We start from the raw sequence: 28,000 nt of genomic DNA, 5'->3' as shown, positions 1-28,000 counted from the left end.
TAAAATAGATATCAGCGCTATTCGATAACAGGGGGTTTAACCAGTATTAGTATCATTTTCCACCCACTACTACAATAAAACCGTGTGACGTGGGGAATGTTTATTGTTGGTGAGCGCGGTTAAAAAGCGTACTGACATGCCGTGACGTTGTCCAACAATGTTTTGGTTCCTGGCGGTGACGTAATACACAAAAACATGGTTCCCTTGTTTTGAACCCGTAAAGCGTGCTAAGTGTTTTCTCTCAACTTCGCCACGCACGGAGATGCATTCGCGAAACTGAGTGGCCGGAAAACAATCGTAAAAGACGATGGCTCAGGCCGCAGAGACGTGTGCTGAATCCGGACGCAGGCTGGTGTGTACCATCTGCCGTGTTAAACGTTAGCTTATGAGGCGAGACTGGCAGCGAGCTAATTAGTTAGCTAAGCTAACCCTCGCCACTGTGAGCGTTGGGATATTTGTCAAGTCACTTAAGATGTCCAAGTTTAAGCAAAACGAGGAAAAACGGCTAACTGTCGCATTTTAGAGTCTATAACTTCTTTTCTGACCGCAGTAGTTGAGCGAGTGTAGCGTAATTAAAACGAGATAAATCAATATCTGGAGCAGCGGAGTCGAGCAAACATTTTACAATCGCATCCATAAAATATCACAAACAGCTGGCTTAGTAGTTTTTGCACTGATTCACACATTCAAAGAAATGACTGCTGTTATAGTACTATCAAAACTTTAGCACAACCCACTGCTCCAGTTTGAAAGTCACACATAAAATTAACGATCGGTTCCCTCACACGAGTCACAATGACCGTGCAAGGGGGGCAGAGAGAGGCAGAAAGTGGCCTTTGGGGTAGAAAGAGTTCTCTCTTTCCGCGTGGCTCTGTTTTTGTATTGTAAAACATCTCGTTTTCAATGGCAGCGCTCCATCTCCCGGACGATGTACGACGAAAACGAGGACCTGTCTGACGTGGAGGAAATTGTAAACATCAGAGGGTTCAGCGTGGAGGAAAAGGTCCTCAGTGACAGCTACAGCGCAGACTTTGTCCGGGTGATGGAGGGTAAAGGTAAAGCAGCACGGTGCATATCAGCTTTCTTATAGGTTACATGTGACTGCAGTAGTTTTCAAATAATTTCTTTGGACCTAAATGTAAAACTACTGTCTTGCAGACTTCACTTATGAGTATGTGCAAAGGGAGGGTCTAAGGATCCCTCTCATTTTTAAAGAGAAAGATCAATTAGGGATCAGGTGAGAAGCCTTTCCTTTAAATGTGCAATGCCTGTGCACATGCTGTAGATTCAACCTACTTTCTAGTTTATTTATATATATATATTTATGGTTTTAAGTCTTTGGGAACTAAACAACATGCATCCCTTTCCTATAAATATGCAGAATGCCAGATCCAGAATTCACAGTCAGTGAAATTAAAGGGCTAGTTGGTAAGTAGACACCGATGCACACACATGCATATTTTTACCCGTGCATATACTTATTACTCTTAGCCTGGGTGCAAACACGACCAAAGTATATCTGCATCTTGTTCAGAGAATAAGAGCTTTTGCATTGTCCTAAAAAGTAAAAAAATCAAACAAACCCCAAAACAGTCTGTGATATGTTGAGGCTCCATGCTGACTTAAAAAAAATGTAATGGAGTTGTGTTTCATGGTCAAATTTCCTTTTAATTTATGATGAAACATGTTCAGTTTGCACTAACTATGACTAGGCATGTGGGAAGTTTCAGGATAATGAGTAGCTATTTTAGTTTTGTCATAAACATTTTATCTGATATTATAGAAATTGCTAACTTGAAAGATATAGTAGAAATGATTTATTTACTTATCTGCCTACCAACCATCCAAATCTAGTGGATGTTGCCAATGCCAAATGCTAGAAATGGACATAAAAAATAGAAGAGAACATCAAAAAAAGTCAGATTTTAATTATGCATGTTAATACATCACTGTTGTTTTTTGTATTTTTCTTAGGAAATAAGTTATTTAGTGAGCATGCATCTGTTAGTCACTCTGCTGTATGCCTGTATCTCTGTCTGTGCCTACCTCTTGTACTATTGTGTTATGTGTGTATGATCATCACAATAGGTTCACCCAGGGCCTCTTGCTCATGTTGTGGGGTTATGTTAAAGGTCTCATCATGCTGTTTTCTGTTTGTGACTCTTTTCTAATGTAGTGCAATATAATTGTGTTAAGTGTGCCCTGGAAGAAATTGAGCCAGGGTATGATTGGGGTGTAGTTGCCCCATCTAGTGGTTAAATTTGGGAATTACAAATAAGAAGTACTGCTCTTGTTCATAGTAGAATATTTTGCAACAGTACAACTTCTCTGTGTATAAATATGACAAAGCATACACCGACTCACAGACAGACTGCACTGGATTGTGTGTTGATGTTGATGCGTACGATCTCATTGGCTAAAGTCATTGTATCCTGGTTGTTTTTCGCAGGCAGTCGCCGGTCTGTGGACGTTATGGATGTGAGCACTCAGAAAGGTTCTGAAATGAGCATGGCTCAGTTTGTCCGCTATTATGAGACGCCAGAGGAAGAGCGGGACAAACTGTTCAATGTCATTAGCTTGGAGTTCAGCCACACCAAGCTGGAGAACCTCATCAAGCGTCCCACAGTGGTAATCTGCCCCCGACCCTCGCTGTGTATCATACTATAAGAGGTTTGATAGAGGTCACAAATCTGGTGAAAGATTCAAAGAAGAATGACAAAAATAGAAGATGATAGAACACTGTGATTGGTTGCTGAAAGGTGCTGCTTTGTTTGGTTTGGTTTGGTCTTACAGGTGGATCAAGTGGACTGGGTGGACAACATGTGGCCTCCTGGTTTGAAACAAAGCCAAACTGAAGCCACCAATATCATCTCAGAGATGAAATACCCCAAAGTGCAAAGGTATGCATTGCACTGTTGTGCTTTTGTTTTTATGAAGTTCTCTTTGGAGCTGTGTGTCAGTCTATGAGGGGTGAAAAAAAACTGTGTGTAGAGCAAGAAAATAAATACTAATAAAAAGAAAACACTTGTAGAAAATGTCTGTTTCTCCTCCCATCTCTCATCCATCGCTCCATCACGGTAGAGTACTGCATACTGTCAGCTCCTGTACGTGCTCCTTGTTGTTGCTAGGCAGCAGGATTTTTTTCCCCCTCCTCGCATAAGAGAAAGGTTTCTAACAACTGTGGTCTGACTGCACACACACACCTCTCAGCCAATCAGCCGTTGAAGAATCAAAATGAATCAAAACCAGGGCTGCCTGTCTTTTTAATGTCAGCTGTCCATATTTTCTACTGTTACACTTAAACCCTGCTAATCTCCTGTATTGTTCATAGAGGTTAGGGAGATGCTGGCAGTGGTTTAGGGTGTAACGGAGTAGAATATCAAACAAGACGATTTTACTGCTGCAATTTCAGCACACTGTGCAGAAGCTAGTTTAGAATCTATTACTCAAAATAAAGCCATTTTCAAAACTGAAACATTTCAGTCATCTGTACTCTTGTATTTTTCCCTTCAGCACACTCACTGGTTTCCCCTTTGCCTAGAGGCTTCACTTTAAAATTGTTAATCTAGTATACTGTTGCATGAAGACACATCCCATGTTGTTTCTCACCTCCATATATATATATATATATATATATACCAGATTTTTATGTTAGGTACACCTGTTCAACTGCTCATTAACACAAATATCTAATCAGCCTGCTGATGTTCAAACTGAGTGGGGAATGGGGAAGAAAGGTGACATAAGTGACTTTGAACGTGGCATGGTTGTTGGTCCCAGACTCGCTGGTCATATGAAAATGTTGATTTACGGCACAGCCAACCCTTCCAGGTTGCTTTGAGTTGATATGAAGGCAACAGAAGCTCAAACAACTTCTTGTTACAGCCAAGATATGCAGAAGAGCATCTCTGAATGCATATCTTGGACTACAGCAGCAGAAGACCACACTGACATTTTTAAGATGGGGTCAGACCAACATGAAAGCATCCATCCACCCGTCCATCCATCCATCCATCCATCCATCCATCCATCCATCCTGCCTTGTATCAGTGGTTCCTTCCTGCAGGATAATGTGCCAGATCACATAGCTCAAACTGATTTTCTTTTAAACATGACATTGATGTCACTGTACTCAAATGGCCTCACATCAATATGAACCAACATCTGAGGTATGTTTCCAGCACCTTGTTGAATGTATTCCATGAAGAATTAAGCCAGCTCTGAAGGCATAACGGGGTCCAGCCGAGAACTAGTGAGGTGAAACTCGTGATATAGCTGTGGAGCGTTAAATTTTTTATTATTGTTGCAGTGAAAGCTACCCTGGATATGCTCTCATTTATGATTCACTATGAACTCAGGCTTCTTTCATGCGGTGATAACACACAAGTCTTTAAATTAAAAAGCTGTGAAATAGTCAATAATGATGTCAGGATTATTATTTTTTTTTAAATTTTGGCTTACCTTTTTGACGGATGGTTCAACTGGCAAAATTCAAGCTTCTTTTTATTTGTGAAGGTGTTAGATTCTCTCTCAGTGGCATTCACAGTATCATCGTGTGCAAGATGTCCTTGGAAGGGCTTTCCTTTAAATGTCTCCAAGTCAGTGGGGATTCTCTTAGAGATTATACTCTTTAGCTAAATTGGCAAATCATTTGTGTCTTGGGGTGCTAATCATTCCTAAATTAATTTCTAGAGGAGAATTGCCTTATTATGAAGTGTTTTCTACGCTGTGTCGCTCCCGAGAGTTACCTGTGTCGGTAGCATCCTGAGATTATTGCTGCCTTGTAATTAGCCATGTTGTGTTTACCACTTTTTTCTGTTTACCTATTTACTTCTTGCCTCTTAGATGATTTTCTAATTTCCTTTGTAGGTATTGTTTGATGAGCGTGAAGGGCTGCTACACAGATTTCCACATCGATTTTGGGGGAACTTCAGTTTGGTATCACGTATTCAAGGGACAGAAAGTAAGTTTATTCTTTCTTTGTAAAGCTTGCTTGCCTCTATAGGATATACTGATCACACCTACAAAGACGTCTGCTAATATTCCTCAAAGCTTTGAATGTTGTTAATAGTTACAGACTCTAAGTAGAAATGACTGCTTCTCCTCAGGTGTTCTGGCTTGTGCCTCCAACTCCCTATAACCTTGCCCTGTATGAGGACTGGGTCCTGTCAGGCAAGCAGAGTGATGTCTTCCTGGGAGACCGAGCTGATGGATGCCAGAGAGTGGAGCTTCTACAAGGATACACCTTCTTCATCCCATCTGGTGTGTTGGCATGGTTGTCTTAAAGTAGCCAGCAGGAATAGATTAGGCTTCGTTAATGCTCGGCTTTGAATATTTGACCATTTTATAACACATTTAACTCTCTGTAATTAAGGGTGGATCCACGCTGTCTACACTCCCGTGGACACACTGGTGTTTGGAGGCAACATTCTGCACAGCTTTAACATTCCTATGCAGCTTACCATCTATGAGATAGAGAACAGGACAAAGGTAGGAGTCTATTTTCTCCACTTTGTGGCTTAACTCTGATCTGGACTGCAATATAGTAAACTCCACGTGGGAGAAATTAATCTCTCTGAGAACCAGGGGAAGGTGAAAAGTTTACCCTTGAGAGAGACAGGAGAATAAGAGGTGTGGGCATTTGCAAAACTAATTTTTGGATAAAGTAACCCTTTCTTGGGTTCTTTCTATATTTGCGTTGTGCATTAACATCTCTTTGGCTATCTTTTTCCACTTCCTGTTAAATGTGAGCTGGTCTGCTGGGATTACAGTTGCATTACTGAGAATTCTGCATAGCCTCTGACTGTCAGAGCACAGGATACTGCTACAGATAGCAGCTGCCTCGTTCCTTATAGTCCTTTATAGTTTGACTTACGCTTTAAGCTGTTTTTTATATGCATTAAAGCTTTTGTGGTAATGGAAGGCCAACTTTGTTTTAACCTTACTTAAATGACCAATCATTGAAAGCATCCATTTGAGATTTTCATTTACTTTTTAATGGTTCTTTAATTAATGTCATTTTTAATTTTTTTTTTGTCATCCCTTCAGGTTCATTCCAAGTTTCGTTTCCCCTTCTATTATGAGATATGCTGGTATGTCCTGGAGAGATACCTGCATTTCCTTACCAAACGGTCCTACTTTTCTCAGGAGATCCGTAAAGAGTCTATGGGTGAGTGAAAAACCTCAATTACTGCACCAAAGTAATTGCACTCTATACCTCGTTGTGACCAACAACCACCAGCAACTGCTCGCCAGCTGGTTGGGTAATACATATTTTTCCTTAGCAACATGTGGTTGCCGGGGAGGGGAGGGGGCACTGACTGGAGCCTAACCCAGCTGGTATGTCACAGGAAGTCACTTTAGATCAAACTTGAATGTTTCAGGGATTTGGATGTGTTGTTGTTGCTTTGTTATATGTGCTAACCTACAAATTGACCCATAATTTCAGGATTACTAACAGGTGCTCCCCAAACTAGAGAAATTATTTGCTCATTGGTATGCCTGTTATCAAAACATCCATTATAGGAAATCTGCTTTTATCCCTGCAGATTTTGAGACAAAGTCAAAGACAGAAAGCCCCTCCTCTGACTCCAGGAGTCAAGACATGAACGAGGACTCGTGTGGGACTCATGTCAGAGATGAGCAGGGTGAAAAACTAGAGAGAGTTCCTCAGGATGGACCCTGCACACCCGACAATGGGAAGGGCCAACATCTCAAAGCTGTTTTATCCATCGACTCTGAGGACAGCTGTAACCCCAGCTCGGCCTCTTTAGATTTCCCTAAAACTCCTTCAGACTCTCCGAACTCAGAGCCTCAGAATAAATGGATTCATTTAACAGAGTTTGAACTGAATGGGCTAAGGACGCTGATTGAAAAGCTCGAGTCACTCCCGGAAAATAGAAAATGTATTCCAATGGGAATAGAGAACCCCCAAGCGCTGTTGGATGACTTAAAGGTAAAAAAACCAAAAAACCAAACATGTTTGCTGCATGCCATCAGATTACTTAACAGACAGGAATCATAGTTCGGCCCTATTTTGATTTTGTTCTCTGTGCCCGTCTAGGTTGTCTTAAAGGAACATACTGATGATGACCCTAAATTAGCCATCACTGGATATCCTGTGGTGTACTGGCCTAAGAAAACCATAAAGGTAAGATAGTGTCACCTGCAATACATCTGTTTTCCAGCAAATATAGTGTTTTTACTTAATTTTCAGGCACTTGAGAATCATTTTATGTGCTACATACCTGTGTAGTACAAAGCTTATGCACCTTTTGCTTGACTTTGTGGTGCAAACAACATCACTGAGTATATTTTAAATAGATATTTACCTATCAATACAGGTGTGCATATTTTATACATTTCTTTACCTATGTTATATTGGTACATATCTGGTATAGGACAATTATTAATGGCTAAGGTCCTGTCTTCCCTCACTCATCCCACCACTCACTGCACTCATTCCCTTTAGCAGGAGATTTAACGGTTTGCATAATTTTGTCATAACGGGCTGCAGTATTGCCTAATGAAGTAAATAATGAGATATTTTTGCTCCTCTGCATAATTTGACACGTGTTTTGTTGTCATTAATGCTTTTTGGTGTGCCTTCGAATCCAAAACAAGCCTTTAGTGTCCATAAAAACATTGTTTACTAAGAGCAGAAATTATATGGCATGTCTCACCATGTCACAGCCTTTGCGTTTTACGTTGGGGGGACTAAATATTTACAGAGATCCAGAAATATTGCCCTCGCTAGCCTTTTTGCTGTCGTGTGTTTTGAGTGGTGTCGAGTTCCACAAATGCGGTGTTTCGCATTTGTTCGAAACACCGCAATACGGTTCATTTGAAACTGTGATATCGTAAGACGAAAATGGTTGTTGATGTCGGAAGTGCATTTGATGTCATGTTACCTGAGTTTCTCTAGCCCTGAGCTGAGCAGCAGACTGTGAGGTCATAATTGAGGCTTTTCATTTATTATCCAAATATAACAACAACAACAAAAACATGCTCCTTAATATCAGTACAATTCTTATCTCACTCACGGTGTAACGTAAGATATCCCAAAACAAATCAAAATGTGAATAAATGGCTTTAATCAGTGTGATGGTTGCAATTTTAATTAAAAGTGTTTAAATATGCTACGGTGCTGCTCTATTTTAGTCGCTGAATATGTGTGATTAAAAATGTATCCAAACAAACACACAAGACATCGGAGCCTCAGCTGAAAGTTTAAGAATGAGATGTGCTTTACAGGAATGCATGAAAGTGAAGTTTGTATGGGTCTTACAAACCCTCAGGATCTCCCCCACCGGGCTCTCCAAAGGCCAGCTGCTGGTCGTGGGGCCTCTTTGTGTTTGCCTTTTGTAATGAGATGCCATCTGGCTCTGGCTGTGCAGAGCCTGCTCTCCTCTCCCTCTGCTACTCATCATAAATATGATAATACCTTTACTGCATTTTCTCTCCACATTGGATGGAGGCAGACTCCCCCCGAGTGCATATTCTGATTCACAGCAGCCTCCCATTGGCTCTGCGCTGCCCAGCACCCCCTCCTCTTCCTCAGTGAGTCGATCCATATTAATGAGGCAGGCTTGTATGAGTTTCCTACATCTGCTTGTGGTATTGTGGAGCTTTTGGAGCAGGAGGGAGGGCTATAGGCCTGACAGCAGTAGCAGGAGTAGAAGGAGGAGGAGGAGGAGGAGACTGCAGCCATGTCAGTTTGCTGTAAGCTGGACGGTATCTGAAAACCAGCCATGGCCATGTCGCTGAGCGCCGATGATGAGGACTACGACTCAGACTCCGAGCAGGTTAGCACACTAAAAGCCCTGCAGGCAGGCGTAAGGAGGCCGCCAGAGGAATGCTTGTGTGAGACAGAGCAGTGTGCAGCATCACAGGGCAGTGAAGTAATGGAGATACCTGAAGACAAAAGCACTGATTCAGTTTATCTTCTGTGCTTGGGCTTTGATTTTTTATTTTATTTTTTTCCTTTGTTTATATTTTTTGCTTCTTTTTTTGTGGTAGACTAGTTGTTTATGTGTGCGTGCATGCTTGCATTTTTATTATCAGATAGATCCAGCAATAGGAGGTTCTGTTTATGTAGCTCGAGGTTGCTATTGGTTGTGTGAAGATGCAGGAGCTGAATCTCTAACGGTTTGATTGTAAACCTATCGTTGATATCAGAATACATGTCATGGTAAACCAAAACAAAAGGGGAAGGTTTTTCTTTCAGTGTGCGTTAATGAAAAGACATAATTTTTGGTGAAAACGTTAGACGATGGGACTTGCACGGAAATTGTTAATTCAAATATTTTCCCCCCTACACTCTTTACTCTGAACCACACCCCCTTACATTAAGCCTGTGCCTGCATTTAGATTAAAAAAATGCTGACTGCAGATGAATGAGTCAATTTTGCTCTGATGACAGATATTAAAAAGGCTTTTTCCCCCCTCCAAGTTTTATCCCAAAGTTCAACTATTCAAACATCTTTGGGATGTATTACGTCCACAGCAGGTTGTATAACTGTTAAATCACTGCGTTGCTCCAAAGCATAGCAGTTCGGCTTCAACCTGAGCAACTTGTGAAATATCACTGCCCGATTATCTGCTTGTGCTGTGTGGTCTCAATATCTCCAATGCATGCTCTGTATATATGGAGATTTTAAAACTGATTGACATTGTAATTGATCTCCATTGAAAAGTTTACTTATCTATATCCCCTTGAAGAGAAATTGTGAATACCGGGAACCGTTATTGCATCAGAGCAACGTGAACGTGGTGTGTTTATGTCAGTGCAGAGTTTAGATCATCACAGTGTTCCATGTATTACTGCTGTCAGCTATCTGATTGTGAAGTTTGCCATATTGTGTGCAGTGTGTGTTCGTGTGTGTGCTGTCTTCACTGCAATGATGGGTATCTTCCTACTAGCTCAGGGCTGTGTCACTGAACATAAGGGTCTGCTTCTCATAATGTTTTCCAGCTGAATGAGCTCTGTAGTGCTAAGAAATCACTAGCGGGTCACCCGTGCTGTCCTTGTTATTGCACAAAGGGGACAAATGTGCATCCTTCTTGCTGTAAAAAGGCACACGCTACATAATACAGATTTCATTGGCTGCTTCTCCTGAAACATGCTGATGAAGGCTTAGCTGCCACCGGTGACATATTTTCTTGTCAGGAGTTCTTGGATATCATTGCACAAAAACATGAGCAGATACAGGGAGTACTTACTGAGATTTAAGGGAAGTTGGTTGTCTTTGGTGATGTTGCTGTTGCCAGCCTTTCCTGTGATTGAAAATTGTGTGTCAGAAGGATATCTGCTTTAGAGATCACCCCACTTATCAGTCTGCAGGGAGGGAGCAGAGTTGGAGGGGGAATTGGTGGCAATTAGACGACAATCCAAAACCTGCCTCCTTGTGGTTCATGTCACAGGCATAAACAAACATGAATGGAGGCGGTGTTCCTGCACGGCCTGGTTACTTGTTGTTTCATGTGAATCTATTGCAACTTTAGCCCATCAGCCGACACTTAAAATGGCAAAAGCTGAGTTGCAGAACATCATGTGTGTTGTTTTGCTGGGTAATCTGGTCTCATTTCATTGTTTCTTCTCTTCTTAATCCCACCCCCTCCCCAACCATCCCATCCTACACACACACACACACACACCAATATCTCCCGCTAATCCTGTCTGGTCACCACATATCTGACTGCCTATGTCAGTCAATTCTGTGGCTATTGTTGGAATAAATTATTGCAATGTGCGCAAGATAGAGCCTACTTAATTTTTTTTCTTTTTTTTTTTGTTAGATGGTCTCATTACAGTTCTTATTGGTTACAAGTCCGTGTGTCATAGACTGTTCTGTTAGGGAATGGGACGTGGCTGTTGCTATGCTGACACTAGGAAAATCTGCACTGCCGATGTAACTAAAGAAATCCGATCTTCATTTCCAAGAGCTGCAGTGTTTTGCACTCCTCGTTCATGTTTATTTCATTTCACACACTCAAATCTTTTTATTTTTGATTTTTTTCTTCATGTGGCATGGCTGGCAGTGTTTTGACTTGTGGTTTTCATGTTAAAAATACATTGTTGTGGTGGGGATGTGAGCCCGAGGGGGTGGGGGCAAAATATATATATATATATGACACAAGAAAAATAATGATGCTGATCAAAGACTCCCTCATTTCAATGGGCCACTTCTGTTAAATAGAGCACATTTAATAACGCGCACGGCTGTAAATCATGGAATAATAGATCCTAGTGATCCATGTGTGAAATGTAGCCATAAGTGCAGCTCCTCTTTGAAGTAGAAACATGCAAGCAATTGAGGTGCTAAATTTGGAAGACGCCTCCAGGGACGTTTTTGATGTGTTTGTTTTCTCTCGTACTCTGAGCTATACCAGGCGTGAATAATGTGTTTATGCGCAGCATGTTTCGATCAGGTTTGTGGATATGTGTTATGTGCTGTTTTTGCGTATATAAATGCAGGTGTTTTTTTCCTTTTTGATTTCGTCTGCGCCTGGAAATCTTGACCCAGAGATGGGGGGGAAACAAAGAAGGGTCCAGGCAGTACTTAGACATCAGCTGTAGCACCAACCGCAGCTGGATTTAATAGCCTCTTTTTTGTTTTTTTTGTTTTTTTTGTTTTTGTGTAACATGATTGTAAGTGTGCTCTAAAAGGGCCGCTCGACTGCAGAGCTTCATTATTAGAATGTAGATAATCAGTCATCAAAATGATGATAAACATGTACAGCAGTTTGTTATTAACAATGCAAACCAAAGGTAGTGAAAGCTAATGATGCGAGTACTTTGCCAATGACATCCTAATTGTTATATAATTTAACTTTCCGTATCTGCCCGCTGCGCTGCATCCCGCTGCTAGCTTAACATGTACTTGGTGAATATTTTGAACATTCACTCTTTGCCAACACACGACTCTATCTGACCTTTAAGTGCATACTTGTTGGCTTATCGTTACTGATGCACTGCACGTTCTCCTCCTCTCTGTTTTGTCTTTCTTGGGGCGATCGTGGCTCAAGAGTTGGGAGTTTGTCTTGTAATTGGAAGGTTGCCGGTTTGAGCTCCGGCTCCGACAGTCTCGGTCGTTGTGTCCTTGGGCAAGACACTTCGCCCGTTGCCTACTGGTGGTGGTCAGAGGGCCCGGTGGCGCCAGTGTCCGGCAGCCTCGCCTCTGTCAGTGCGTCCCAGGGCAGCTGTGGCTACAATGTAGCTTGCCATCACCAGTGTGTGAATGTGTGTGTGAATGGGTGGATGACTGAATGTAGTGTAAAGCGCTTTGGGGTCCTTAGGGACTAAGTAAAGCGCTATACAAATACAGGCCATTTACCATTTCTTTTTTCCTTTTTCTTTTTCTTTTTTCTTAGCCCCGGCCTCCCAACCGGCCGAAACCTAAGATGGCAGCATCTCCCGCATCAGCGGTCAAGCTGTCGGCCAGCCGGGGTACATCTGGAGCCAGGAGGAGACGGACACGCTGTCGGAAATGCGAGGCGTGTCTGCGGACGGAGTGCGGAGAGTGTCACTTCTGCAAAGACATGAAGAAGTTCGGCGGGCCGGGACGCATGAAGCAGTCCTGCATCATGAGGCAGTGCATTGCTGTAAGTATGATGTGTGTGAGTGAACTTTTGTGTGGTGTAGTCATCAGTGTGGGCAGCACGGTGGTTAGCAGTGTTGGGTCGCAGCAAGAAGGTCCTCAGTTCGACTCCACCATCTGGCCGGGGCCTTTCTGTTTGCATGTTTTCTCCGGGTACTCTGGCTTCCTCCTCTAGTACAAAGACATGCAGTTAGTGGGGTTAGGTTAAATGGTGATTCTAAATTGCCCATAGGTGTGAATGTGAGTGTGAATGGTTGCCTCTCTTACTGTTTTAGCCCTGTGTTGGATTGGTGACCTGTCCAGGCTGTACCTTGCCGTATGGTAGCTGGGATTGGCTCCAAGCCCCCTGTGATCCTGAAAAAGATAAGCAGAAGAGGATGGATGTACTCATAAGTGTGCCTGATTTAGACTTCTGCAGGAAATTTACTTATGGCCTATCTTAGCCCTACGCTGTGACCTGACAAATTTCTCGGGAGATAGATGTCAGGATACGTGGAAGGTTATGCCGCAGGGTTAAAAGAGGGTAGATTTCCTGCAAAAGTATAATTCGGGCATTAATTTTGACAGCAATTTCGATGTAGTTGTAATCTGTTGACTAAAAGGTCATTTAGTTTTAGTCATAAGTTAGGCATCTAAATTCTTATAGTTTTATTAGACTAAATATCATTATAGTAGGCTAAATCTGAAGCTGATTCAGTTGATTAAAATATAAAGTGTAAATGTTGGGCTGTGAGGGTTCGCTCAGCACGGTTTACAAAGCATCTCATCTTTGAGATCAAATGTGAAGCGCTTCCACATATCTTCTCTTTTCTTGTTCCGAAGCGTTGACATGTTGTCGCGTTTTCATTAGAAACAGGAAGCATGGATGCTAGCTGAATCCTTCCTTACACAATTACAAGGAGATTACTTCTGATTGGATCACTTCCGACTTGTCCCGCCTTTCATCACAGCTTAATTATTTCTGATTGGGTCTCATCTGTCCTGAGTACTTTCAACTTGTTTTGATTTGTTGTTGTTTTTATTCCGTTATTATCTTAATTTCATCAGGAAAAAACGAATCTTTGAGGAAAAGTATTGGTTAACGAATGAACATTGGTTCTTGTGCTCATTGCAGAACGCACAAACAAATCGTGGTATGCTTGTTGGCTACAGGGGAACAAGCATCATAAATAACACACATTAATGTAAAAAAAATAAAATAAAATTGGGAGAGCTGATTCCTTTCCATCACAAAAGTTCACCAAACTCATACCAGTAGAGCAGCTGTATTCACTGCTTCAAATATAGGAATCCAACAAGCAGCTCTTTCCAATTGAAAGTAATTCTCGTCAGATATTGTCACTGATGCTGCTCGAAGCTCGACAACAAGTGATAATGATTGGCCTCCTGGGAGCCACATGCCTCCAGCACCTTGAAGAGCCTGAGCAGGCGTCTGCACAGCTGTGCTGACATATCTACTAGGACTCTCCACGAGGCTGAGTTTCATATACTTATATTCAAAATTGTTAGTTTCACATTTCCATTTCTGTTTTATATAAACGGTACTCACTGTTTTAACTTCCTGAAGTCCCTGATTGGTAGCAAATTCAAAGCCTTTGGTGAAATAAGACGGTACACCCAGTGGGTGATTCACTTAGCTTTGGATGAATACTGAAAATGGATGGAAACGCCTACATAAGCTATCTAAAACTTACTGTATCTTCTTTGTTTGATGATGAAGTTATTGAAATGTAAGTCTCTTGCATATTGGTGTCACTATCAGTGAAGAAGTCAAAGCTTCTTGACAAGAAACAATTCAAGTATTTAACCTCTGATCAAACGACAGCTTGGTTTCTCTACAGATTAAACAAACAACTTCTACTGCCTCAGTGAGCTTTAAAGTACTTACAGAGCTAGGATAGCTGTTTGTTGTATCTATTGTTAGCTAAACTAAAAGTCTCAGAGTATCACTTTATTGTCCTTGAGTGCATCTGTAGTGACATAGACCAGTGTTATCCTTTCACTCAGCAGCTGGTTCTGCTTAGCTTTATGTCCCTCGACTGTGGACCCAAGGCGTCTGCACATTAGGTTAAAGCAGAGGTGGTTCCTTTAGTCAACTTCCTTGATACTGTTTCATATTCCTGCACCAATTGAAGGGTGTTCCTCCCTCCCTAGGCAATATTTTCTGTGTAGATTCTCAGTCATCCAGGTCATGGTAGTCTTAAGCATTGAAGGAAACTGCAGTTCCTTTTGGTTTGTGAAGGTGTTTCACGAAGCCTCTCGAGTGAGGTGAGCTCTCAGAACTGATTGAAGCGTTTCAGATGTTGGTACCACATTTAAGACAATTCTTGAGATCCTTTTCCAGGTGCTTCAGCTGTCATTCACACATTTATGTGACCTTAAACATAAAAATCCCAGGATTAGATACCACTTGATGAAGAGGTGAAATATCCTCATGAATCTATAGAAAGAAGTCCAGTTGTCTTTGACACAAATGCTCATGACCTCAATGACTGAGAAACTGAGAAACGTAAGCGTGGCTTTCTTATAATTATTATAAGAAAATAATAATTATATTATTATTTAATTATAATTATAATTTATTATATTTGGTTCTGGAGTAGTTGCCTGAATGTTTTTTTTAGTTGCTGTTTGTTGTAGCTGTGTAATAAAAAGAATGCAAGTAGCAGTATCAGATATTACCTGTTACAGTAGCATTTATATAGACGCACGGAGAAAGTGATAATGGCCTGGTCTAAATGTTTCAGTACCAAGGACAGAGACTTGTAGAGAGGCTGAGTTTGATTATTTGTGCCTTTTATATGATGAGAAGGACTGTGTTTTAATGTTTAATCATGCTAGTTAAAAGATAGCGAGAGAACACTCGGGTCTTGGGCTTTTTAGCCACCATGACTTGTGTTTAAATAATGCAAAACATGCTTAACTCGCCCTTCATATTAACTTACTCTAACACAGATAGAGAGCAGTCATCAGAGCCAGCGATTACACACAGTTCATCAAGAGCGACTCTGTTGCTTTAGCCCATTTATTAGTTGGCTAATGTTGTTGTAAATCTGTTTGGAAGCTCACGGTAAATGATGAACTAGCTGTTAGGGCTATAACACTCTGGATTCATATGGAATATAAATGAATGAATAAATCAGGTCATTTTTTTAAAGCTATGGTGGCAAACTTGAGCTGTCAGGCTTTTAGATCACAATTAAGGGTAGCTTATACAACTCTATAAACCAGCTACTGTCTTAACAATTAGTGAAGTCAATCTTCCATCAATATTACATTATTATTACTTTGAGGTTGCTGTGGCTCAGAAGAGATAGAGCAAGCTGGCAGCTGAAGCAAATGGCTTGATGTTGTGCGTTTGGTCCATGTGATCTTTGGAAACTGAACTCCAGATTGCCTCCAGTGAGTGATTTGTGTGTGTCTCTGATGGAGAAAGTATTGTATGTATAGAATAAAACGATCTGTCTGTACGTGTGTGTAAATGGGCGACTGTTGCTTGTAGTGTAAAGTGCTTTGAGTGGTCGATAAGACGAGAAAAGAGCTATATAAATGCCAGTCCATTTACATTTTTCCATCACTCAGATTGGATTTAAAATATTCTGGGTCCTTAGTTGAGTCATATGAGGAGTAGGCTGTTGAAAGCCATGGCAGCAAATAGTTCCAGCTCTGCTTTGTTTCACCCTTCTGAAAAAGTGTGGGTTAAATTTTGTTGTGACAAAGAATTGCTTAAAAAGACAAGAGTGAGCTGATGCAGAGCCTTTATCTTCTGCACTGTCGTTTTCTTTTCTCCCTCCTCCAGCCCGTCCTACCCCACACAGCAGTGTGTCTCGTCTGTGGCGAGGCAGGCAAGGAGGACACCGTGGAGGATGAGGAAGAGAAGTTTAACCTTATGCTCATGGAGTGTTCCATCTGTAACGAGATCGTTCACCCTAACTGTCTCAAGGTGAAACCCTGAGTGTCAGTCAGCTGTTGAATAATTGCTTGTTTCATGTCAAACACTGTTTAATAGCCAGTGTGTTTCTTGTTATTCAGATTAAAGATTCAAATGGAGTAGTCAATGATGAGCTGCCAAACTGCTGGGAGTGCCCAAAATGTAACCATGCTGGGAAAACTGGAAAAGTAAGCATCAGTATGGACTTTATTGTGAGTGTGTGTGTGTGTGATGCATTTGTTAAACAGCCGAGTTTTAGTTAAGAATCTAAGAACCAGAAAAATAAAGTTGTGCTCTCTTTTTTCCTAACCTTTTGGCCTCAAAGCAAAAAAGAGGCCCAGGGTTTAAGTATGCATCCAACCTTCCTGGCTCGCTGCTCAAAGAACCGAGGTTAAACCGAGATTCAAAGGAAGAGCCAGACCTACCCATGGTGGCGCCAACACCTATTGCTGCCTTGACTACCACTTCTGCTGTGAAGAGGAAGGTGGAACGGGATGTAATCGCAAAGAAAAATGACGAGGAGCCTCCTAAAAAACGCCCCCCCTTGCTTTCTCTAGATGGTATGCCCCGGCCGAGATTGGAGGACAATCCTCTTAGGAAAAAGAGGAAACTTTTTGACACAAATGATGAGCCTAGCTTTGTTAAAAAGAAGGTAAGACTCATGTCTTTTTGTAAAGTTTTTTATTTAGGCTTTTTAAAAATATATTTAAAAGCGTTTTTTAATGTTGTTGGAAATGTTACAAACGGTGAAGATGCAGAAAACCAAAAATGGAAGAATATAACTATTCTTGAACCACCCTTCATTTCTTTATACTTTGCTTCTAAGAAGTCAGACTGTCTTTTTTTTAAGTGGTCTTGAGCAATAGTTTACCTGGCTTTGTTACAGCCCTCCAAAGTTTTTCTTTGGACATTGGCTGCTTTGTCAATCATTTTCAGAGCAGTCTTTGTATCTGACCATTTTCAAATCAGTGTTTAATGCCAGGTAAGCTGCTTAACAGTGATCTATGAATCATTAAGGTTAAAAAAAGGCACCTACCAATGCTGTGTCTATACGTAATAGACAATACAGACGAAAACCATTTTAAATTGTATATTTTGGAACTTTGTTACTAGCGGGCTGTTTCTAAAACATGTAATTTGTTCCCATTTATTTTGGTGAATCTATGAAAAATGCCAAAGAAAACACAGTTTGATAAAAATAAAGTAGTAATTATGTCGTTACCCAGAAAGTGATTTCCAAAGAGCGACTAGCTGAAAACCATATGTCTTATGCATTCACAGCATAATGAATACTGTGCAATATGTCCTTAAAACATTTGAGGAAGCTGGACAAAAAGAAGGCGTGACATGCCTAAAACAAAACTAAACTAAACTAAAACAAAACTATCTACAGCAGATGAGGACATGACTAAAAGTCCTCAATTTCTTGAGGACATGACTAAAAGTCATTGTTTTCCAATTTTTCCAGAAATTGGAAAACATTTAGCAAAGATTTGACACATTGCATAGCATCTGAGCTATCAGTTGATCCATCTACTTTTCACTGATGCCTCAGAAAGGGTCTTAGTTGAAGGTTGGCTGTCAAGAAGCCATTCTTATAGAAGGGAAACAGACTGAGGTATGACAAACTACACAAGTTCTGGACTGAAAATCAGTGACAACGGGTCTTATGCAGTGATAAAGTTTTTAGTTTTAGGTAATTGTTATCAATATATTTCAAGATTCATGTTGTCAATACAGCAGTATACACAGTATACAGTGTACCGAAATTCTGTTTCACCCCAAGCCCCCATGGTGCATTTATAACTATATAAAAGATATATCTCCAAGAGATATAAAACTAGAATTTACAAATAAATAACGTGCTAAATTTTGGTAAAATTAAGGGATACAAAGGTAATAATTACTAACTATACAATACTATACAATACTATAATGATAACTATACCACTACACTATACAACTATACACATGGAGGAGGTGAGGAGAGATACAACAGTGAGTGTCTACAGCAGTCTGTAAAGCATGGTGGAGGCTCTGTCATGGTTTAAGGCTGCATTTCAGCCAGTGGTGTTGGAATTATGAAAGCAGAAAATTACAGTCAGATTTTGATCCAACATGCAATCCCATGTAGAAAGCACGCAGTAAAAGCATACCAGGATGGAAAACACGGATTGTAACTCTATCAGTCATGGATGGGCCTCCTCAGAACAGAACGAAGGCCAGCCAACATCCAAAAAAGAGCTTTGAATGTCCTTCAAGAAGCCTGGAGAACTATTCCTAAAGACCTGAAGAAATGACAAGAAAGCTGCCTAAGAGAGTTCAGGCTGTGTTTGAGAATAAAGGTGGTCATTTTCCAGTGAAAATTAAAGAAATGAGGCATGGCTCAAGACTTTTGCAGAGTACGATATTTTTTTGTCAACCTTGGTTTAAGATGTTGCATAAAATGCAGACAGGCACTAAAGTTTTCAAATATTTGTCTGCAGATGTTTAATTAAAAACTCGAATATATTTAAAATATGTCAAAGAAACAAGAACTTAATTGAAAGTCCTGATTTTTATGTGGAAAAGCTGATAATTCTGTCTGCTTTCAAAACATAATTACGCTCCCTCTTTTCTTTCTTAGAAGAAGCTTTCAAAACCGGATGATTCATTTCCTTCGAAGCTGCTTCAGCATATTAAGAGAGAGAATGATCACGGTGATGAAGAAGACGACCAGGAGGATCATGAAGAAGATGGGCTGTCCTTGGAGAGGATGCATTTAAGGGAGAAAAATGAGTATGACGATGAGGACCAAGATGGGGACGCTGAGGAAGAGGTGACGGTGAAAAAAGAGAGGGACAATAATGCAGAGGACAAAGCTAAGGTCCTTCTAAGCCCGCTGCTGAGAACGTCTGCAGCCAGAGAAAGTGACCAGACATCCTCTAACTCTCCCAGAGCGGGACCAAGCGGTGAGTCGGGAGAAGCCCAAGAGAGAAGCTCCGCTCAGCTTAAAGCACGACATCAGCGTAAGCGGCTCCCCAACAAGGAGGCGAGCAAAGAGTTCAGCCAGGAGACTCCGAAGATAGAAGACTGTCTGAGCAGCCAGAAGCTGGGCTCAGTGAAGAAGGAGGAGGACAGCCCAGCCAACCTCAATCGTCGACCACTTAAGACCGAAGACTCCCTGACCAATCAGAACCGAAAACCACTGAAAACTGAGGACCCACCTGCTAATCCGAGTCGTAAAGCCCTTAAAATGGAAGAAGGCGTAAACAATCAAAACAGACTGCCGCTGAAAACAGAAGACAGCTTGACCAATCAGAATCAAAGGCCAGTGAAATCTGAGCCCGAGAGTGAAGTGGACGAACAGAAGCCCAGGTGGCCTCTTAATAATGGCAGCAGCGACCTGGGCGACTGGCTGCGACACCGGGGGCGGGAGATGAACGGGATGCCGCGTGGCTACTCGCCGCTCAGTTGGAACAGAAACACACCGATCGCACCAATATGCCCTCGACCGCTTCCCTGCCGGTCGCCACCAAAGTGTATCCAAATGGAGCGCCACGTGATCCGGCCCCCTCCCATCAGCCCCCCGCCCGACAGACTGCCCCTGAACGACGGCGAAGCGCATGTGATGCAGCGAGAGACCTGGATGATGGTGTTCGGTCACCTCAGTCACAGAGATCTCTGCGTCTGCATGCGTGTCTGCCGGACCTGGAACAGATGGTGAGTAGAAAGATGGAGATGGAAAAACGTGCCTTCTGCACTTCATCACACAGCAGTCAAGCGAAAACGTCCGCTGTCTCTCTCATCAGGTGCTGTGACAAAAGGCTCTGGAAGCACATCAATCTGAACCGCTGCAAGTCCATCACTCCCCTGATGCTGAGCGGGATCATCCGCAGACAGCCGGTAGCCCTAGACCTCAGTTGGACCAACATTTCCAAGAAGCAGCTCAGCTGGCTCATCAACAGACTTCCAGGTAAGTAAATCCACCCAGCAATACACAGGTGTGTTTGTGTCTGTATGAAACAGCCTTAGTGACATGTACAGGTAATGATGAAGGATTTTATGTGGCAGTTTTGTGTCTTTATCTGTTTATTAACACCGGGAACATGACACAATTTAGGGAGTTGGTCTGACGGGCTTTAGAAAGAGACATTTTTAAAACTAGTTAATCTCACTCATTATGTAGTGTCAGTCCATTTTGAGGACTGACAATTTGTAATTGTCCTTATTTTCCAAGCTTACGTCTTCACTTTTAGCTTAGTCGTGAAAAGGAAGAGACTCGCTGCAAAACAGTTTTACCACCCTTTGGCCATAATTGTGGCAAATAAACCAGATATACGGCAATATTATGTAATTTTTTGGGGGGATCAGCATGTTTGTCTCACTGCAAAACCAAATGTAGTGAGCTAATCATGTTACAGAGCCCCCTAATGGTCACATGTTGGAAAATATTTTCAAACTACTTTTGGGAATCATTCAGAATCATTTTTCCTTTTCTCTTGAGGCTTATGCTGTACTGTTAGAGGATATTTGCAGTCTATTGAAAGGATGTTTCAACAGGCAGAGTGGCCGCAGTGTGGAGCTAATGCCTGTTAGCTCTGCTGCAGCTGCTCTGCCTGGTTGTGGAGGTAAATGTGGTTGTGGTTTGGAGTTTATGGCTGATTCTGTGGTAATAAAATTATTTAGATCTGTGGTCCTTATGTAGCTCACGTGTTAGCATGTGTTAGCATTCCAAGAGTTCAGAAATACTGCAACATAAATGTAATGCAACCAGTGCACGTAGTTGGTGTTAAACCTTTCCAGACACAGCCCAAATTGCAGCCACAGTCGTCGCTGCAGCTCATAAGGTTTCTGGAAGAGTGGTGTGAACAGGTTTTACTTACACCTGAGTAGCCACGAGGGTGCATTGATTCACCCTGTGGTCATTGCCAGCAGCTGTATACATTATAATGTATAATACTGTATCGGAGCACAGCTCAGCCTCTCTGTGTGGATGGTATGTCACTGTTCAATCTTCTAGGGAATTTCTAATTCAAATCCATTCATTATGTGCGTTTTATTTTATTTATTTATTTATTTATTTATTTTGGGGGGGGGGAGTATTTGATTAAATGTAATTTTTCTGTGCTGACATTTGTAGAGGATGTTTTTTTTCTTTGCTACACCAAGAATACTACATCTGAGACAGAAAACTAAGAAGCAAATGCCACATTGTTGCATTTGTCCACATGAAATCAAACGCCAAACCAAACTTTAAGAACTGTCTACAACAAGGTTTTTTGTGTCCCTGCAGGTCTACGTGTGCTGCTTCTCTCTGGATGCTCATGGGTAGCCGTCTCTGCTCTCTGCACCTCCAGCTGTCCTCTCCTGCGAACTCTGGATGTTCAGTGGGTCGAGGGACTGAAAGACGCTCAGATGAGAGACTTGCTGTCGCCTCCCACAGATAATAGGCCAGGTACCAACCGTTTTTCTGTCAAACACCAGGACAACATTATTGACTGAGTGAGAGAGCTTGATTACAGAGGGGGGAAAGGAGATTGTTGGTATAGTGACTCTGTCTGTGTTTTCTTTTCTGAATCACTATACTTCAAGTCACTCCGTTTTACAATGGTAGAATACAAATTCATCTAAAGATAAGTTCAGATGAAGTTTATGTACTAAACTAAATATCTTTGAGAGCTGTTTTCACACATGCCCTTCCCCTGAATTTATCTCAACCTGTTAAAACTGTTTTTAAAAAGCCTCCACAGTCAAATGGCAGTTCTATCACAAGCTCTAATCTACCGATTCATGTTCAACTACATGAATTTTCCCTTTTTTCCTGTTTGTGGAAAAGATTTCCCTCTGTCCTGAAAAAGAACATCTTCACAGGACTGCATAGAGTCCTGTGAAAGCCAAATACACTGTTACAGCTTTCATAGGGATTAAGAAGGTCAGTAGCAGCCAGGTGCTGCTAAAAAAAAGCACTTGATTAAGTGATCATCAGCAAGTGTGAGCACCTCAGTGGCAAAATGGATGTCCCAGCAAATTCTCCCCAAAGTCAGACTGTGCAATGTGCAGAGAAACTGCAAAACACCCAAGAGCTCAGAGTCTATAAGTCTCTGTTAGCATTTTTGCATGTCAAAGCTCGTGACGGCAAAATTGGAAAAAAGACTGAACAAGTATGACTTCTTTGAAAGGGTTGCCAGGGGAACGTATCTTCTCTCTAAAAAAGAGGCTTAGGTTTGCATCTGCGGAAACCACAAGACTTTGAGACCAAAGTGGAGGTGTTTGGCGATAATAGATAGAAAAAGTAGATTGATTGGTGCATAGATTAATGCACCAATGCACCAACATTTTAAGTTAAAATGTTTTAGGTGCATAGTGAAGGGCCTTTACTGTGTGATGGATGTGTGCAAAATCTGCATACAACAGTGACTTTGAACCCCCCCCCCCCAATAAAAATACAAAATGAGGCAAAGTTAAAGAAGAGTAAAAAGTAAGACTGCGATTGAGCAAGAGTAGTGTAAATTGCCTTTATCATAAATAATGTGTACACTATAAATACTGACTCGGGCAGGATTTTAAACATACTTTACTCTCCCTGCTCAGTAGTTCTTAGTTTGTCTGATATCTTACTGAACCCATGTGAAGACAGATCAATTCATTGTTTGACTTTAAAGTGGTCCTGCATGGTCCGTCCAGGCAGCATCCTGACCTAAACCAAATTGAGACCTTGCGTAGTATCAGAAATGAATGAAAGGAGCTCTGTGTCAACAAATTCTGATAACTAACCAAAATAAAACATCAAATTAATCAGTCTATCAATAATTGGCCACTTCCTTACCTGGTCTCTAACTCTGACCGAGAGCCAACCCACTGGTTCCTATTGAAGACCTGCATAAATTTAAAAAGTCTGGCCTCTCCAATTTAGCAAATTGCTGTAACTGGTGTATTTTCTGTTGAATGCAGAATTATTAGCCATGAATGAATGCAAAATTGGAGTCTTGGCTAAAGCAGCCATGTTGCAGGAACATGTCACCCAGATGTGCGATGTGTACCTTTAATGTTGTTTGTAGACAACAATGCAGCTTTGTGGCAGAGAGATGAGTTATGTCAGGCTTTAGATCCAGAGACAGCAGTTGTTAGTAGGATTACTTCACTGTTGGGGGATTTGTTTCTTTTCCATGCTCATTAACTATATACCATGAATCATCTCTCTTTACTTAATCCCTCTGGTAATCTCCTCCCCTGTGTTTTTACATATTTTGTAGGTCAGTTGGACAACAGGAGTAAACTGCGTAACGTAGAGGACCTGCGTCTGGCAGGGTTGGACATCACCGACACGTCTCTGCGCCTCATCATTCGTTACATGCCCCTCTTATCTAAGCTGGACCTCAGCTACTGCAACCACGTTACTGACCAGTCGGTTAACATCCTGACTGCCGCGGGGACAACCACCAGAGACTCACTCACTGACATCAATCTGTCAGGTATGAGTCTGTCTTTGTAGGCTCTAAATCTGCCTGGATTAGACTCATTGCACTGACTTGTGGCTGAAATCAAAATGTATTAGACCTGAATACTGAATTATCACCTCTGTCCCCTGTAGATAATCCCAGTGAATGTATAAAACAGCTTGATATTTAGCCCCACTAGCAACACCGTGCTTTAGAAAACTTAGGTCCAATATTAATAAATAATGCAGTTATAGTACTGTGCAAATAACTCCCATCACCCCTCATTCCTTTATATGTTGAAATTAGGTGCAGAAGTTTATTAAAAATTGTGCAAATATACACTAAAGTACAGCATATACGGCAAAAACAGAGTGAGAGATTGAGACTGATTATGACTTGATGTTTGTAGACCGCAAAGTAGGCTTCAGTGAACAGTAGATGGATCAACTGAGGGGCCAGATGCATGTCTCAGGTCCTGTGTTCAGTCTTTAGATGTTTTCCTAGTTCTTCAGGACCCAGCTTTCAGATACTGTTTATCGGTTGTAGATAGATTTTTGTAGCCCTGCCACTTCTTCTTTGGTCCTGTGCTTGTTTAGTTTTGCATTGCGCACCAGGCAGAGCTGACTGGCTACTAGTAAATTTTTTTAATTTCTTTTTTTGCCAAGCTTTCTGTTATGTGTTGACACAATACTGGTTTATCCCTAGACTTAGGTACCTTTTTGGTTCTTAAATGATTCATAGGTCAGTCTTAAGTGGCTTTGGCTTAACAAACAAACAGACAAACAAAAACATTACTCTGAAAATGTCAGGTACAAGGACTGGACTGGAAAATAGTGAAAAGCAGCCAGTCTGTACGAAAAATGTTGAAATGACTTCACAAAGCCTATTGCTTTCTAGCCTATCTAGAAAATCTGGCTCATTGGATCCAAAGCATAAAGAAATAAGGGGTGAGTCAAGACTTTTGCACAGTACTGTAATTTTGGAGAGGAAATCTTGTTCAGTGGCCTGTGCAGAACTGATAAAAATAACTCAATACTTTTCCTCCAAGAATATTATTAAATGTTTAACGCAGTAAATCAAAGGGCCATTTTAGAAACCTCACCATACCGAGACCGTTTGAGCTCCTGTCCCAAAAGGCTGATTAATCCATTCATGTGCAGAGTCTGTTTCAGCGCAGGTGACCTGTTATACACCATTTAATTTTTTTTCCAACCCAATTTCTCCCTGCAGTCTGTAACAGGGTCACAGACCAGTCGCTGACCTATTTCAAGCGCTGTGGAAGCATTTGCCATATCGACCTGCGATACTGCAAACAGGTGACCAAGGAAGGATGTGACCAGTTCATCGCCGAAATGTCCGTCAGTGTGCAGTTTGAACTCATTGAGGATAAACTGCTGCAGAAGATCAGTTAGGCACACGGACAACTCTTGTGTGATTTTTTTTTTTTTCACAAGTAGTAAAAGTGCCGTCCACATGGAGGCAGCAGAAGACTGCTTACTTGTGTGTGAGAGAGCGTGAAGGACTCCTGGAAAACTGATATAAAGGGAGTTTGCGCTGCTAAGCAAGAATGTAAAAATGGTCCAGTAATGGATATATATATATATATGTATATATATACGTTTTTGTTGTCACACCTGTTTATACGTTATTTATTCTTTATATTGATTGTTTTATGTATTGTATCCTGGTTATCTTTTTGGTGTTTATAGACTATTTTTTGTTTCAATGCAAAGTTTATTGCATTATAGAAGAATATTTTTGTATCAGAAAGTGTTTCATACATTTATGTGCAGTATTAAATGGACCACTGTAGTGGCTCCATGCTGTAGTGGTTTTCAAATTCGCCTAATAAGCGAAGGAACCCCCAGTATCCGGGGAGGGAGGAGACACGAATCCCTTTGAGGACTGCGTCAGGAAGGGCATTCGGACATAAAAAAAGAAAAACAACAGCCAAATTAAAACACGCGGAGCTACCCGCTGTGGTGACCCCTTTCCAATAAGGGAGTGGCTAAAAGTAGCTTTTATTAAATGCACCACTGTACAGTATCACAGCACTGAAAGCGATTATTAGTTGGCATTACTGTTAAGCTTTTTATTGTTGAGAGACAAAGGTCTAACGATTTGTTGCCAGACTTGTAGGATGGTAGTTTTTGTTTGTGTGGGTGTTTTTATATTTTATTATTGTATATGCCAGAGTTCTGCTTCCTTTTAGATAAAGGTACTGTATATTTTGTTTTCCATTTCCGTTTGGATGAAATATCTAGTTATTTGCACTGATGCGGTCAATACGAATACATGAATGTATTCTTACATACACTATACAGTGTACAGTGTATAAAGCATATTTTTTAAACACTAAAACGTTCTGCTAATTTTACTAACAGCTTGTAGGTAACTGGGCTATTATAAGATAAAAACATCTCCATTACTCTTTAGTATTCCCGGTGCTTTGTGGAAGGAAGCGTTTTAGCTCTGCATGCAGACATGTTTACACCACTGTCAGTAGAGTTAGTAACAGTTAAACGATATAACCATGTTTACTCCAGCTGAACTCCACGTTACCATAAAGAAGAGACTGTGTGCTGAATCATGCAAGAAGTAAAGAATCTGTAAAGCCCATAAGGTTTAAATTTAGAAAAGAGGATCAGACATACAAATGAAAAATGCAGCTGAGTGTCTCTACTTTGTAAATCGCTCTTATTTTGGGCTTTATATGCCTAAAGTGTCATGTTCCAAGGAAATTGACAACAACATTGAGAAAACAAGTGAAACCAATAACAGTGAAGCCATTCCAATCTCAAAATGTGAGGCCTTCACCAGAAACTCAGCATGAGACCAAATACACTGTATCCAGTATAGGAGAAAAGTGAAAAGGTCAGCAGAGGGTTGTATGAAAGATGTCTGTAAAATATAAAAGTAAAAAAAAGGCTTTTTTTTTTCTTTGTTAGCCAGAAGGTTCACTGAAAACAAAAGAAAACACATTAACACTGGTTTATTTTTTATTTTTTTATGATATTTTGAGTTGATCTTCTGATGTAAGTACATTGTGACCTGTCATTCAGTGATAAAGTTTCAAATTCATAAGCAATGTTCTTACTGTGCACCTATACTCTTTATAATTGTATTAAGACATTCAGAAGTTGTTGGAAGTTTTGACTGACTCATGAGTTTAGTGATTAATAGAATTTTGTTTTCCTCTTTAAAACTCCAGATTTTTCTAAAATGAAGTCTTTTGCGTAATTTTTGAATAGCACTCCAGTCCATACAGTTCAGTGGATGGGTTTACATTTAAAATTTTATGTTTTTATTAAAAGGCCGTGTCTCCATGAAATATTTTAGTACATTACTTCAGATCTATTTATCTGTACATAATGTACACGCAAAGCCTCTTCAGAGTCGACCTTTGAGATATTAAATTCATTTTAAATACTGATGAGTGTGTGAGTTTCAATCAGTAACAGGTTTGTATCTTATTCTGGAAAGCTGGTCATGTTAGATTTACCTCTGTGTTTCACAAGTGAATATTTACCACACGCTTGCTCCTATACAGTCCTGTGCAAAACTCTTGAGCCACCCCTCATTTCTTTATATTTTACTTATAACGAGCCAGACTTTATTGAGAATTTTAAAAGTGGTCTTGAGCAATATTTCTCCCAGGTTTCTGGAGGTCTTTCAAAGTTTGATTTTGGAAAAGTCGACTTTAACTCTATTGGTCCCTCTGTGCTCACTATAATCAGCACCTCGCTGTTCTCTGGTCAAGTCCCTGCTTATTTTAAGAACACTGTCATCCATCCATTTATAAAACAAAAAACAAGCTTGACCCGTCTCTTCTTAGCAATTAGAGACCAATTTTAAAATGTCATTTATTGCTAAGATTTTAGAAAAGGCTGTGGCTAAGCAGCTTACTTGGACAAATACAGTTTACATGGCAAATTTCAATCTGGTTTTCTAGAGCTCATTCTACTGAAACTGCATTTCTTAGTGTCCAGTGAGATTTTGATGCCGACTGAGGCAGGAGACTGTTCTGGTCTGCTAATATTGGACCTGAT

General features: G+C 40.9%; 1 protein-coding gene across 3 annotated transcripts; it reads left to right on the top strand.

Moving 5' to 3' along the window:
• Positions 1-168: 168 nt before the first annotated feature.
• Positions 169-27,378, top strand: kdm2bb (lysine (K)-specific demethylase 2Bb). 3 transcript variants are annotated; one of them, XM_087843677.1, is made up of 21 exons: positions 169-352; positions 911-1,055; positions 1,159-1,237; positions 1,382-1,428; positions 2,450-2,628; positions 2,794-2,900; positions 4,870-4,963; positions 5,109-5,262; positions 5,375-5,490; positions 6,049-6,169; positions 6,549-6,955; positions 7,064-7,150; positions 12,373-12,603; positions 16,399-16,542; positions 16,632-16,718; positions 16,856-17,182; positions 19,160-20,232; positions 20,322-20,485; positions 21,806-21,967; positions 23,766-23,984; positions 25,182-27,378. In XM_087843677.1, the coding sequence occupies exons 1-21, from the start codon at positions 308-310 to the stop codon at positions 25,361-25,363; spliced, it is 4,170 nt and encodes a 1,389-aa protein (XP_087699803.1). In that variant the 5' UTR covers positions 169-307; the 3' UTR covers positions 25,364-27,378. The 3 variants fall into 3 exon arrangements, with proteins under 3 accessions (XP_087699803.1, XP_006788906.1, XP_087699804.1); XM_006788843.3 differs by having other exon boundaries at positions 19,157-20,232; XM_087843678.1 differs by lacking the exons at positions 169-352; positions 911-1,055; positions 1,159-1,237; positions 1,382-1,428 and having other exon boundaries at positions 2,549-2,670; positions 19,157-20,232.
• Positions 27,379-28,000: the final 622 nt, after the last annotated feature.

The sequence above is a fragment of the Neolamprologus brichardi genome, chromosome 7 (genome assembly GCF_056152115.1).
Source record: "Neolamprologus brichardi isolate AB-2024 chromosome 7, ASM5615211v1, whole genome shotgun sequence".
NCBI lineage: Eukaryota > Metazoa > Chordata > Actinopteri > Cichliformes > Cichlidae > Neolamprologus > Neolamprologus brichardi.
This window is presented reverse-complemented; position numbering and strand designations above follow the sequence as displayed.

Bases quoted from the DNA above. Each gene is read 5' to 3' on its own strand.
- kdm2bb (XM_006788843.3), top strand. From the start codon at position 308: ATGGCTCAGGCCGCAGAGACGTGTGCTGAATCCGGACGCAGGCTG. The intron at 6,170-6,548 runs GTGAGTGAAAAA...TTATCCCTGCAG, and splicing joins GATCCGTAAAGAGTCTATGG to ATTTTGAGACAAAGTCAAAG. The intron at 16,719-16,855 runs GTAAGCATCAGT...TTGGCCTCAAAG, and splicing joins ATGCTGGGAAAACTGGAAAA to CAAAAAAGAGGCCCAGGGTT.